Below are 13,835 nucleotides of genomic sequence, written 5' to 3'. Positions count from 1 at the left end.
CTTGACAACCATCTCCTAGTTTGGGGTCGTGTTAAATGGAGAAAGCTTTCCCCCATGAATTTTCCCCCTCTGTAACATGGAAGCAATGGGAGTGGATACTCTGACATTTTCGTTGATAGCTGTGCACTACTCAGATACACTTTTTGTTTTTGAGACAGGATCTTTAGCCCAGGCTAGTGTCAAACTCTCATTGAGTATTTGAAGATGTCTTGAACCTTTGGGCCTCCTGCTTTTACCCCTGGGTACTGAGATTCCAGGAATGTGCTCCCACACCGGGTTAAGGACTTGCTGGGGGAACCCAGGGTTTGTGCTGCTAAGGCAATTACTCTTCCTACTGAATCACATAACGTCACTGATGACTCTCACTTAAGTCAGTCCTTCTTCTGCACTAGCAAAAGAAGATATTCACCCAAAACTCGTTTAAGAAAGAGATTTATTTGGGAAGGAGGAATCCAGGAGAGTGGCTGCCCTGCCAGAGTGGGAAAGGACAGCCAGCAAGTGAACTGGCAGGGGGACTTATATGGGGTTTCTTAGGGTCATTGTTTTCCAAGGAGATTTTTTGCTCAGGGATTGGTTAGTTTTCCTGCTCAGGGATTCGTTAGGTTACTTGCTCATGGGCAGATTTGACTCTGGTTTCAGGGGCCAGGACATATCTCTTTCACTGGCTCCAGTTCTAGGGCCAAAGTGTGTTTCTTGATAAAATTTGAGTACCAGACTTAGAACTTAAATTTTTTTTTAATTTTGTAGCATAGTTAATGAGTCTTTGAAGAAGGAAAATGGGATCTTGAGATAGAATAAAGGTAAGGATCCAGTTGGCGACAATCTGTGGTGGTTTGTAAAGAGATGGGTCATGGCTGTCTGCTCTGAAGACTACATGAGGGACACAGAAAAGCTAGGCGACTAAAATGGCTTGTATTTATAATGCTTTAAAATGTCACAAACACTATACTGCACATTTTCAGTTTTGCTACCCATTAAGGAGGTGGATAAGCAGATGGTTCAGGTAGATGGATTTCTGTTTTGTATGAGGAAATCAAGATCTTAAGACCCTGTCTTAGCCAGGGATGAGGGAGCAATGGCTTACATGTGAACCAAAGCAGGATGTACAAGCTCAGTGCTCTGTCTGGTTGTTTCACACCAGTAGGCAGCACCCAGCTGTGCATTAAGCTCCGGCATGGATGGGATCAGGTCAAAAATGCTTACAGGTCCACGTGAGTACCCGGAAGTGCTTTTCCTGAGGACACGGTGTGTTGACTTGTTTTGGAGTTGAGTTCTAGAGACTGATGGAAACAGAGAAGGGCTCATATTAGAGACCGTGCTAGAGACTCATCCAGTTAATGTTAACGATCAGCATGTTAAGGATCCTGGATACACACCTTTAAACTGAGTTCCCTCTCTATACCTCTGAAGGACCCGGCAGAAGCAAAAGTGTGTCTCTGTTTTCTCTTTTTGCTCTCTCCCACGTTGGTGGTACTTTCATTCTCTCTTTCCAGCTTGGCTTTGCGTCACTGCTGTGTCTGTTCAGTGGTCTTTCAAGTCAAGTGATTAGTATTCCGGTCCCATAAGCACTGTGAGGCTGATTTTCAGGCCCCTTGGAGCAAAGGTGGCTTCACTGAATCCTCTCGAAGACTTTGTTGTCAAAGGCCTGAAATCACTGCACTTTGCAAAGCTTGGAACCTGAGATCTTTTTAGGGAACTGAATCTAAAGCCACGTGGCCACACTGTCTCATAAAGCTGTTTCTGCTGTGTGATGTTTCAAAGGGAACTTAAACTGCCGTAGTTTTCCTCTCTTAATTCTGTCTTTCCTGATAAACTCATACTCTGTTTTTAAATTCAAAGGAAGTGATTAGTTTCTACCATAATTGGGAGCCATAGTAAGTTAATGTACTTTGGAAAGTATAAGGACCTGTCTGGTACCATAGGCTAGCTGGTCCATCAGCAGTTTCTTGCCTGGCTCTGTTTACTGACTGTGCCTCATGGTGTGAACCTCATGTCTGGGTGTTTTAGTTTCCTTCTAAATAGAAAGGGGGAAAGGAAGGCAGGCGGGACAAGGGAAAGAAAGCCTTGTTCGTGCTCCATCGACACAGAGTGTTTAAAGATAGTAGGAAGTCAGTAAAGGATTTTCACCAAAATATGCTATTTACTAGTTGAAATTTGTATATTTTTAAATGCATGTTTTAAAGATGCTATCTTAAAATGACAGTAGGTTTTAAAAACCATCTGGATGTGGTGGCACATGTTAGTAATTACAGTGCTTGGGAGGCAGGGCAGGAAGATCAAGAGTTGAAGGGCTACATAATGCCTATATGTATACACATGCACTTCATAATGCCTATACGTATGCACTTCATAATGCCTATACGTATACATATGCACTTCATAATGGGCTTGAGAAATATCCTGTGTCCACCCCTGCCCCTCCCAAACCAACCCACTATTGACTCTTTATATATATGATTGCTTAGCATTCTTATTTTTTAGAATAGTCTGTTTAGCGACCCCTTTACTATTGGATTCAACAGGCATGATGAGGCTGATCTACTGCATCTAGAGGGAGAGTTTACCGAGATCTCAGGTTAAAGGAGCCTGAAATTGGCTTCCCATTAAGTCTAGGCTATTTGTGTTGATTCCGACAGAGTAGAAACGTGCTTAAAGTTGACTGTGTTCTTCTGTGCCATCTGAACCCACTCCTCCCTTGTCTTTTGTAGCTTGAGACGGTGGGATGGCAGCTCAACCTGCAAATGGCTCACTCGACCCAAGCAAAACTGCAGTCTCCTCAGGCCGTGCTGCAGCTGGGAGTGAGCCAGGAGGACTCCAAGGTGAGAAACTGTGCCCTGGTGAAATGTTTGGTAGGTCCTTCCCTCAGTGATAGAGGAGTCTGGCTTTCAAAACGTAAGTGTAAATAAGCTACAACAGCTTAGCTTGCAATGTGCTTCTCTTATAGACCATTTTATAATGTCTTTTCATTTGTGTGAAATAAAAATTTAATGGAGTCGCTATGAAATTACTGGTTTTGGTGCCCCTCTCTCTCTGTGTGTGTATGTATGTTTTAAACTGTAAGCTGCATGCATAAAGAGAGAAGGACATTTGCTGTTGTCCAGCCAGTGCCTGGGATGGTTGGATAATCTGAATTACATTTTGGGAATAGTATGTTTTTGTGGTTTGGTCCCAACTCTCACAAGATAGATTTTTGCATTAGCTTACATCAGAGGGCACCTCCTTTTTTAGTATCAACTTTACAACAATCTGAGCATCATTATCAAAGGTGAAAGAAGTGTCGTGAAAGGTTCCCCACTGTGGCATGAAGAGAAATATGTTTCAGATATAATGAGAACTACCTATTATGTTTTATATTATAATTACCCTTTTAAGATAGAAAAGGAGAGTAACCCCCCCACACACACAATATATGAGACTTTGTGTTATTCTGAGATGTTTGAATGGAGCTGGGCACAGGGTTCTGTGGGGCATCTGAGGATGTAGAGGTTATAGTGACTGAATGTTCTTCCTGTAGCTATCTTTTAATGGGATAGAATGCACTTTGATAGCCTGTTCACAATTAGATATTATATCGTAGGCATTTGTGTCTTTTTGAAGAACTGGACCATATATATATATATATATATATATATATATATATATATATATACACACACACACACATATATCCAGAAAATATAACCAGAAAATATTAATATAAGTCATATACAATGTATTAGTTTCATACAATGTTCCAAAATAATTTCCTTTCACGCATTTCACTGGAAAATGATACAAACTTAACCTTAGTAGTGACATAATTGTGTCATGGTACCTAATCTTTGTAAGACTTTCTTTCCTGTAGCATGTATGTGTATCTTATAGTGTTTGATGCAGTAGGGTTTGTATCTGTGAGGATTGCATGTCTACTAAGTATAAAGTACTTACTCCAATGTGGTAAATTATCAGTACTGGCTGTTATCATCATCACCATCATCAGTACAATATAGGGAGCTAAAATCAATCAATCAATCAGTCAGTCAATCAGTCAATCCATTTACTTCAGGCCAAAGTTCTTGCTAAATTGATTTGCTAATGTAGTTACTGTCATTTACTTTTCTCTTTCTGTCATCTCTCTCTCTCTCTCTTTTCTTGATATACTTTTAATATTTATGCTTACTGGGAATTCAAGAACAGAAGAACAGCCTGGGAAGTCCCTTTCCCTCCTATAAACCAAGGGAGGTGTTCCGTTAGGTTTGGCGGAATGGTTTGGAAGGTATTGGAGTAGACTGGGGCTCACCATGTCATGTTTAAGTAGCCCTGTCTCTGTTTGATCTCTTAGTGACTACTGTATATTAACTCCAGGTAGCTACAGAGCTATAGCACTATATGAGCTAAGAGATATTATTTTCAGCAAATATTAGATACTTTCAGCACCAAGGATTTCATAGTGCTTCTCTTTGGGGTGCCCAAGGCCTCCCAGCTCCATTACATATGGCTATAAAACCATGCCTTTATGTCTGTGTCCCTTTCATTGTGAGGGGGTGTAAATGAAGCAATAATACTTCAGCAAGACAGTCATTTTTAAATTCATATTGCCTAGAAAGCCAATACAGATGTGAAACTAGATAATTTGTGATATGGGTTCAAGTATATTTACATTTTCCATGTGTTTCTCTTTAGAAATTTTGATTGCACCTTATTACATATGAGCATTGTTTAGCCTTGTAGTGTGCAGAGCTAGCACCACGGTCTTTCAGGAGAAGAGCAAGGAGAGCAGCACCCACTGTGAGGGCTGAGAGCTCTTTATCCTATGTGCAGATTGAGTCATTTCTTATCTTGCCCCTCCTATGGCACCGTGTGGACTTGACCCAGCTAATGTTTCCTAGACGGTAGACACACAATGAAATGTAAAACCACTGTCAACCTGGGCAGGAGCATGCTGGGTCCAAGCGATTCTGGCCTCAAGGATCAGTTGACAGCTGCATTGTCTGCTTAGCTAACTGCTGGGTTCTGCCTGGAGTTGGATTTTTTTGTTTACATTCCCCTGTTATCATGATTTTATCCTTTTATTTCTGCTTCATGTGGCAACTGTTGGATGTTTCTGTTATTGAAGACCACAGACTGTATTGTTCTCTCTCTCTCCATCTCTCTCTCTCCCCTCCCCCCCTTTATTTCCTGTGTTCTGAGATGAGAATTTATGAATTTTTGATAGGCCAAAGTGAAAGAGCAAGGACATGGAACAGGTTGTGAAGCCGTAGCGAAGGAGGAGCTGCTGTTAATGTTAGGAGCTGGGACTACCTAGGTTACAATGGAAAGAGCCACCACAGCACAAACTTACCATCTTGTAAAATCATTCAGGTAAAATAGTAAGCTGTAAGTGGAAATTCTTTTAAATATGTATTTAATAGCATAGTTACCCTGAAAATATACATGTATTGAGATCCTGAGAGGATGAGAGACTAGCTGGACAGGGTTCACAAAGTGCCGTGTACCCGAGAGTCTAGTTTCTAAGGAGCAGGTTTTCCTGGTGTCAGCTTACAGCTCAGGAACCCATTGCTTGCAATGGAGTTTTCATTTGCTTTCATTCTAGATAACATTGTTTGGCCATGTTATCTTTGCCCTAAGAATATTTCTGTCTCAAGGCTTTCCTGTTTTGCTACTAATTTTATCACGAAAAGTGGATGATTGTAGCTTTTGGACCGATCTCTAGGCTAGTTAATTTCAGCTAATGCCGTTTGTACCTGTCAAGTGCATTCTGCAAAGTAAGGTGATTTTCTAGTTCACAGACACTTTAAGTTTTCTTGTTTCGTTACGGTTTTGTTTGGTCTGTTTCATTAGGGGGCAGTAGAGTACTTTGCCTGCCTAACCAGTTCTGGCATTCACAATGTTATTTAACATAACATTCAAAGTAGTTGTGGGAAATGCTAAGTGTTTACGTTTCTAATCTGTATATAACAATGGAGTTCTCCTGTTTCCATCAACAGAATTAATGTCGATTAATCAGATATGTATAGAACAAATAAATGAGATCAGCATGAGTCAGCTTTTGTTAATTTGCCTGTGATCATTTGCCAAAATGTAATTTATTAAAAAGCCTTCTGCACTGTTGACTTTTTTGTTTCATTCTGTCACTTACATTTATTTCTTTACCAGCAAATGGAATAAAATAATCCCCAAGATAAATGAACGACTCTGTTGGGTAATAGTTTAAACTACTTCCAGGCTAATTATAGTCTGTGGAATTAAAAAAGTAAATTGCAGAGAATACAATGTCATTTCTAACAAGTGCTGGTAATTTTGAATATCATCAATGCTTTGAATATTCTAAAACACCAAAATACTTAAAATCTACATTTAATTTCCTTATCAGTTTGTTACTCAATAGAATTCTGTTTTATTAATGTAGATATTAAAATTGTGTTTCATTCTTTATCCACAACTAAGATAAAATGACTTTCACAGCAAACTCTAATTTCTCTTAATGCTGAACTGTACTGCACTTAGGGTGCAAAAGGTATTTATGGATAAGTAATTATGATTTTGAGTAAGATATAGATCTTTTCATGCTGGTGTTTGACTGGTACATTCTGTTTAGAGAGAGAAACGAGCTTCACTCTTTTACTGTTTGTAGTTTTTTCTAACTGCGCTGAGAACATGCTAGGCCTGTGCTCTACCGCTCGACCACCGAGCTACCTCCCACCCTTCTATTCATTTGCTCTGTCCTAGATACTCGATACTGTTAGGTGTTGGTGTTTAAAGCCTTTCTCCCTGTCATGACTGTTATTGTTATTCTTTGATGGAGAAAGGGAAGTTCAGAGAGGTTAAATCCATTTCCAAGGGCATGAAGCAAGTAATCTACACATCTAGAATGAGAAGCCAGGCCATTTTCCTACAGCACTGATTGGTGGGTACGGGATTATTTTCCTTTATTACTGATTTAGTGATACATTCTGTAATATGTATACATATCTAAAGATGTTGGGGTTTTAAGTTTGGGGTTTTATTGTTTTTTTATCTTCTCAAGATTATGTAGAGCCGGGCGGTGGTGGCGCACGCCTTTAATCCCAGCACTCGGGAGGCAGAGGCAGGCGGATCTCTGTGAGTTCGAGACCAGCCTGGTCTACAAGAGCTAGTTCCAGGACAGGCTCCAAAACCACAGAGAAGCCCTGTCTCGAAAAACAAAACAAAAACAAAACAAAAAAAAACCAAAAAAAGATTATGTAGACTCTGGTTCCTTTTTCCTGTTTTTGGAATTCAGTTAGGACAGCTGAATAGTTTGTTGTTGAGAGATACTCATTTAGTTCTGCAAAGTGTATGTTTTTGTATGAATGATATTTCAATAGACCCTACTTTTTTTTTTTTTTAAAAAAAAGCAAATCTTGGTATAAGGATATAAGGATTAGATTACGTCATTGCATTATGCCTTTAAAACAGAGTATGCTACTTAAAGGAGAAACATTCTGATTTATTGAGGATGAATATCTCAATAAGGAAAAAATATGTGCTACTCAAATCTTGAACTCTTGTTATGGCAATTTAAAATACTTTGATCTCCTTAAAGGTGATGTAATATAGATTGAATTCGATGTACCTAAAATGTTCTCTAATGTAGGTCAGAATTTCCTAAATGTATTTTAAGGTATCCTATAGCACATTTTTATTAACATAAATCACATTAAAGGATACTTTCTTATTCTTGATAATGCACTCAAGATGATCTATGTGATTGGGGCATAATTCAAATGTGAAAAAGAACTTATTTCATTATTAGTCTCTGCTGGAAGCTTTTTTATTATATATTTAAGTTAAACTATCTACTATGTTAATATAAATATTCAAAATAACTGATTCCTGTAGATGAGCAAATTCGGGAGACTTTGACTTCCTATAGGCAGCTTTTTTGTATGTGTGGTAAAAGCATCTAAAATGTATTTTCTCAGTGAAGTGCCAGTTTGTTTTTGATCCATCCCTGCAATCCTGGGATAAAACCCAGAGATCATGGTAGATAATTGTTTAGTTGTATTCATGAATTTGGTTTGTGTAATGGTCTGCCCTGTCCCTTTAAGAGACAAGCCCCATTCCCTCCCTCCCCCTATCCTCTGAGGCAAGCAGATCTTCCTTCCTCTTCCAGCCTGAATTTCTTCCTTCCCATCTCTCTCCCGAAGAGTTTACTTTTGCTTTGCTCCCTTCTCCCTACTTCTCCCCTTCACCCCCCTCTCTCTGTTTCTCTTTCTCTCTCTGCTCTTCTTCCTTCTTCCCTTTCCCTTTCCCCTCCATAACACACTAAATAAATATTCACTTTATCTGCATGGCATGCCTAATAGGTCTCTCAGCTGCTGCATGCCTCCCTGCCTGGGACCCGCTGGCCCTCATGGCCCACTGCTGTGCCCCTCAGAGAACTGCAGCATTTTATTTTTACCATAACAGTTTGCAAGTATTTTATTGAAAATGTTTGTTCTATGTTCATAAGGAATATTAGTCTATATTCTTTTTTGGTGATCTTTGTGTGGTTTTGATATCAGGGTAATCATGGACTCATAGAAATAATTAGGACATGTTCCTTCAATTTTTATTTTGTAGAACAATTTAAAGAGTATCAATGTTAATTATTTGAGGATCTAATAGAATTCTGCACTAAATCCATCTGGTCTTGTCTTTTCTTGGTTGGGAGATTTTTTTTTTTTAATTGCTGCTTCAATTTCATTAGGCTATATGAGTCTTTATATTGTTTGTTTTATCTTGATTTAACTTTGATAGGTCATATATATCAAGAAATTTATCCATTTGTCTTAGGCTTTCCAGTTTGGTGGAATACATGTATCTAGTTGCTTGGAGTACCTTTTTATATCCTTTTACCCTAAAGTGTTTTCTAGCTTTTGGGGATGAGCTGTATTTCTTGTATACAGCAGAAAGATGGATTCTGTTTTATAATCTGGTTTATTAAAGTCTGTGTCTTTTAATTGGAGAATAGATAATACTAATATTGATGAGTTATTAATGAGCTGTGTTTTATTTTAATTCCTGTTATTGTGTGCCCTTTTCCTTTTGATTAACTGTTCTCTTGATTTTTTTTTTTTTTTGTGTGTGTGTTTACTCATGGGTATACTTGGTATAGTTAACCTTCTCTTCAGATGGAAATTTTCCTTCTAGTGCCTTCTGCAGAGCTGTATTGGTAAATTCAAATTGTTTGAAGTTGTTTCTATTGTGAAATGTTTTTCTTTCTTTGTAGATTGTGAGTGATAGTTTTGCTGGGTATAATACTCTGGCACATATGTGTAGTTTGTCAGAGCTTGTAGTGTAGTTGAAGTTTCTCTGTGTCTCAGCAGTTGCTTTCCAAATAACCACTCATAGTCATAATATTAATTATAAATGCTCAGTTGATAGTTCAGGCTTATTATTAACTAGCTCTTACAACTTAAATTAACCAACTTTTATTAATCTATATGCTGCCCCGTGCTTGTGGCTTTTACCTCTCTTGCAAGCCCTGCTTCTTCCATCTGGCTGGTGACACCTTTGATTTTGCCTTTTCTTCTTTCCAGCATTCTCTCTGTCCTGAAAATCCTCTGTAGCTATCTATCACCCAGCTAGCTTGTTTTGTTAACAATGAGAGCAATGCACATTTACAGTATACAAAGATTGTTCTAGCCGGGCACGCCTAGAACAAATAAAAGCACACGCCTTTAATCCCAGCACTCCGGAGGCAGAGGCAGGCGGATTTCTGTGAGTTCGAGGCCAACCTGGTCTACAAGAGCTAGTTCCAGGACAGGAACCAAAAGAGCTACGGAGAAACCCTGTCTCGAAACCCACCCCCCCCCCAAAAAAAAGATTGTTCCAGAGTATCGTAGAAATCAGTTCAGGTTCTTCTGGCTTTTAGGGTCCTCTGAAAAGTCATATGTTATTTTAATGGATCTGCCATTATATGTGACTTTGTCTTTTTCCCTTGCAGCTTTAAAATTTTTTAAAATATTTTGAAGTTATAATATAGTTATATCATTTCCCCCTTTCTTTTCCTCCCTCCAAACACTGCCAAATACCCCTCCTTGTGCTCTTTCAAGTTTTTGTTCTCTTTTAAAATTAATTCTTGTTAAATAATACACATTTATTTCTAAATACATGACTACAATCTACTCAGTCAGTATAATGTTACTCATATGTATATGTTTTCAGGAATGACCACTTGGTATTGATTAAACAGTTGGTGTGCTCTTACTGGGGAAGAGTATATGTCTCTGCTCTCAGCATTCCTTAATTGCTTGGAGTTCTTTGTGTAGGTTTGAGACCTCATGGGCTTTCCCCCATCCGTGTTAACATGTCTGTTATTGTTTTCCTTTGTGCAGCTGTTACTACCTTTTGTTATTCTATACAGTAAGTGTTTCAGTTCTATGTGTTCTGGAGCATTTCTTTCATGATCCTGTCTATATTCTGTCTGCCTCTTGTACCTTGATGCATAATGCTTTCTTTGGTCTGGGAAAGTTTTATTAATTTTTTTTTTTTGTTCTTTTACTTGGGTTTCTCTCTTTCCTATATGCTTATTATTCTTAGATTTGGTCTTTTCAGTGTCCCAGTTTCCTGGAGTTTTTATTCCTAGGCGTTTTTTTTTTTTTTTTTTTTTTTTTTTAGATTTAATGTTTTCTTTGAACTATCTGTTTCTTCTACTTATCTTCAAGACCCTAAATTCTCTTTTTTGTGTTGTAACCTGTTGATGAGGCTTATCCCTGAGGTTTTGGTCCTTGTCTTATGCTTCAGCTAAATTGTGTTTCTCGGGGCCTATTGCAATAAGGTTGCTGGCTTCAGGAGGAAGCATATTGCTTGGCTGTTCTTGTTTGTGTTTCTGCACTGGGATCGAGGCATATAGAGTTAAGATATTTGAGGTATTTGGTCTTTGTTGGGTGAGTGTTCCATTCTTTCATTGCTGTTGCCCATTCTGGAACCATCCTAGCCAAGTGTATCCATCAGCTGTAGGTTTCTTGGAAGAGAGTGGTTCTGTTAGTCCATACAGATCACAGAGGATGGATATGGGTTAGAAGCAATGGCTGAAAGGGATGGCAGAAGGACTAGAGGAATTGTGGGCCCTAGGTCTGCACCAAGATGCTGGGTCCCAAGGGAATGTAGGTAGGCTGGGGGAGGGGCTCAGGCTGGCGTGATGCAGCAGGTCAAAACAGGCTGGAGAGACCAGCATGGCAAGGAGAATGATGCAAGTAGCCTACCTGGGTCTTAGCCAGATATGGTGGCTGTGGAGCTCCTGGTAGAGTTCTGCTGCTGGTCAGGCAGGGAGTCCCAAAGAAAAGGAGATAGGTCCGAAGGAATGGCTGAAAGCGGTGACAGAGAAGAACTGGGGAGCATGGCTTAGGCCTGAAGTTTATTCTTTACTGAATGAATCCTTTCTTCTCTGTCTGTTGGTAGGATCCCTTTAGAATTTTCTCCAGTATTCCTTTAGTGTGTCCTAGATAATCTTTATTACTTCACCATTTTCAAAGGATAACTTAGTTAGATATAGTAATTTTGGTTAGCAAGTATTTATTCGTGGGGCTTGAGTTTTTTTCTGTTTTCCATGAGTCAGTCTTTCATGATTTCTTCTGAAAGATTTGATGCGGTTTAGAAGAACTTGCTTTTGTGAGTTGGTCCATCTTCTTTCCACCCCTAAGTTTTCTTTCCATGTCCTGTACTCTTGTCCTTTTAATCACAGTGTGTCGTAGGGGTGTTTTCTGGCCATTTAATTCTACGTGGAGTTCTAGGTGTCTACTGTACTTGTGTGACCCATCTTTTCTGTATTTTTGGGAAGTTTTGTCTGTGATTTCATTGAGTGGGTTTCCTTTAGTTTCTCTCCAAGCTCCGTACACACTGTGGAGTCTCGGGTTTGTTTTTCCTAGAGGTCATGATTGTTCCCAAATGCACATGCCTTCACTTTCCTCTGCTGTACAGCATGCACTTCACCGCTCTAGCCCTGTGTGTTTGGGAAGTCAGTGTGGGCCAGGGGTGGCTGCTTTCTTAGCCAGCAGAAAGGAAAGGCACTGTGCCTTGGGTATGTAAAAAGTGCAGGGGCTTCAGCTCTCTCTACCTGAAATCGTTGACTGGGCAACCTCTCTTACGGAGATTTCCGCCATGGCTCCAGCTATGTGAAGTCTGTTGAGGCCTTCCTGTTTGCTTTTGCTTAAAGCCTCGCTGAGATAACTTCCTCTTCCTGCTTCATTGCCTGGTGTTGGATGTTAGGCTCTGCTGTTTCTTCTACAAATCTGAAACCTGATGGTTCTAGATTTCGTCTGGTTTGCTGTTGCTCTCTGGGTGTGGCATGCCATCCACCTCTCTGCAGCCACACACCTGATGTTGTGTCTCAGAGCCTTGAAGACTTGGGTAGATGCTGCGCCCTTTCCCAGGTTCCGGTACAGTCTTGTAAAAAGCCAAGTGTTCCTTTGCCTAATGTGAACGTGGTTACATTTTCATCACCATTTAAATGTCAAGAGTTTTTTTTTCTCTTTTACTTTTAATCTTTTGTGTGCGTTTGCTTCTTTTGATTCTAAAGTACAAGAAAATATGAAAAATGTAATCATGTACCTAGAACAGTCTTATTGAGCCTTTTTGCTGCAGACAGGTGAATAGGAAGGACATTTATAGATGTCTTAGCTCTGCCAGAGGATATTGTGCTTCCAGTTATGCAAAAGCTACATAATAGCCACCCACTCGGGCTCTTTAGTTCTGCATAGTAATGATATGTAATATTAGGACTGTTTTCACAGCACAGTGCATTTATGCTTCTCTTTTATGGTGCACATTTCATTATGGATAAAATATTACTGGATCCTGTGTATTTTAGAGAGAGGGGTTAAAACACCAAGAAAGTAGTAAATAAAAGATGGACATTTGTTGAAAGAAAATTTATGTCAAGAAATAAACCTCACCAACACTGTTGAGGACAGCAGAGACAGTGAAGAAGGGAAAGTACAGGGCTGTGGGGATGAGGGTGCTCTGGTCAAGATTATACAGGGCTGTGGGGATGAGGGTGCTCTGGTCAAGATCACACAGGGCTGTGGGGATAAAGGTGCTCTGGTCAAGATTATACAGGGCTGTGGGGATGAGGGTGCTGTGGTCGATGTCGCACAGGGCTGTGGGGATGAGGATGCTCTGGCTGAGATCGCACAGGGCTGTGGGGATGAGGATGCTCTGGTCAAGATTATACAGGGCTGTGGGGATGAGGGTGCTGTGGTCGATGTCACACAGGGCGATGGGGATGAGGATGCTCTGGCTGAGATCACACAGGGCTGTGGGGATGAAGATGCTGTGGTCAAGATGACACGGGGCTGTGAGGATGAGGATGCTGTGTGAGATCACACGGGGTTGTGGGGATGAGGATGCTGTGGTCAAGATCACATACTGCTCTTGCTGGGGACCAGGGTTCAGTTCCCGGTACTGATGTCAAGGTGCTCACATTTGTCTGTGACTTCAGCTTCAGGAGAGTCTGACTCCCCCCCTCCCCCATCTTCAAGGGCATCTGCATGCATATGCATTTACTCATACATACACACATAATGTAAAATATTAAAACATACATTTGTAAAGAAAAGGGACAAAGTATAATAAAGTTATATCAGTGATGTGTTCTAGTGTAATTTTCAATGAAGGAAAAGGGAGAAGTGTGCTCGTTGCCTCTGGTTGGTAAGTGCAGACCAGGACCATTGAGGCTGAGGAGCGGTCAGATTTACTAATGGTGCCTGCGCATTTGCAGGCACCTGAGCTACCTCGTTGTTTCTCCACGCTGTCAGCACTGCCACTTCTTTCTTTCTGAAGGCGGAGGCTGGTAACAGCTGAGGGTGGTGATAGTGGCTGTGCAGAAGGAGGACCCTCTATGCCTGACATTC

At 40.2% G+C, this 13,835-nt stretch overlaps 1 protein-coding gene across 2 annotated transcripts in view; it reads left to right on the top strand.

Annotated features, from left to right (window-relative positions):
* Positions 1–13,835, top strand: part of Commd10 (COMM domain containing 10) — a 132,714-nt gene that overhangs the window by 33,937 nt on the left and 84,942 nt on the right. Inside the window, exon 5 of one of the 2 annotated variants that reach the window (XM_057788859.1) lies at positions 2,709–2,819. The exons of the other annotated variant lie outside the window; for it this stretch is intronic. Coding sequence (XP_057644842.1) covers positions 2,709–2,819 — 111 coding nt within the window. The remainder of the gene's footprint in view (positions 1–2,708; positions 2,820–13,835) is intronic. 2 annotated transcript variants of the gene reach the window in all.

Source organism: Chionomys nivalis, chromosome 14 (assembly GCF_950005125.1).
Source record: "Chionomys nivalis chromosome 14, mChiNiv1.1, whole genome shotgun sequence".
NCBI classification, from domain to species: Eukaryota; Metazoa; Chordata; class Mammalia; order Rodentia; family Cricetidae; genus Chionomys; species Chionomys nivalis.
This window is presented reverse-complemented; position numbering and strand designations above follow the sequence as displayed.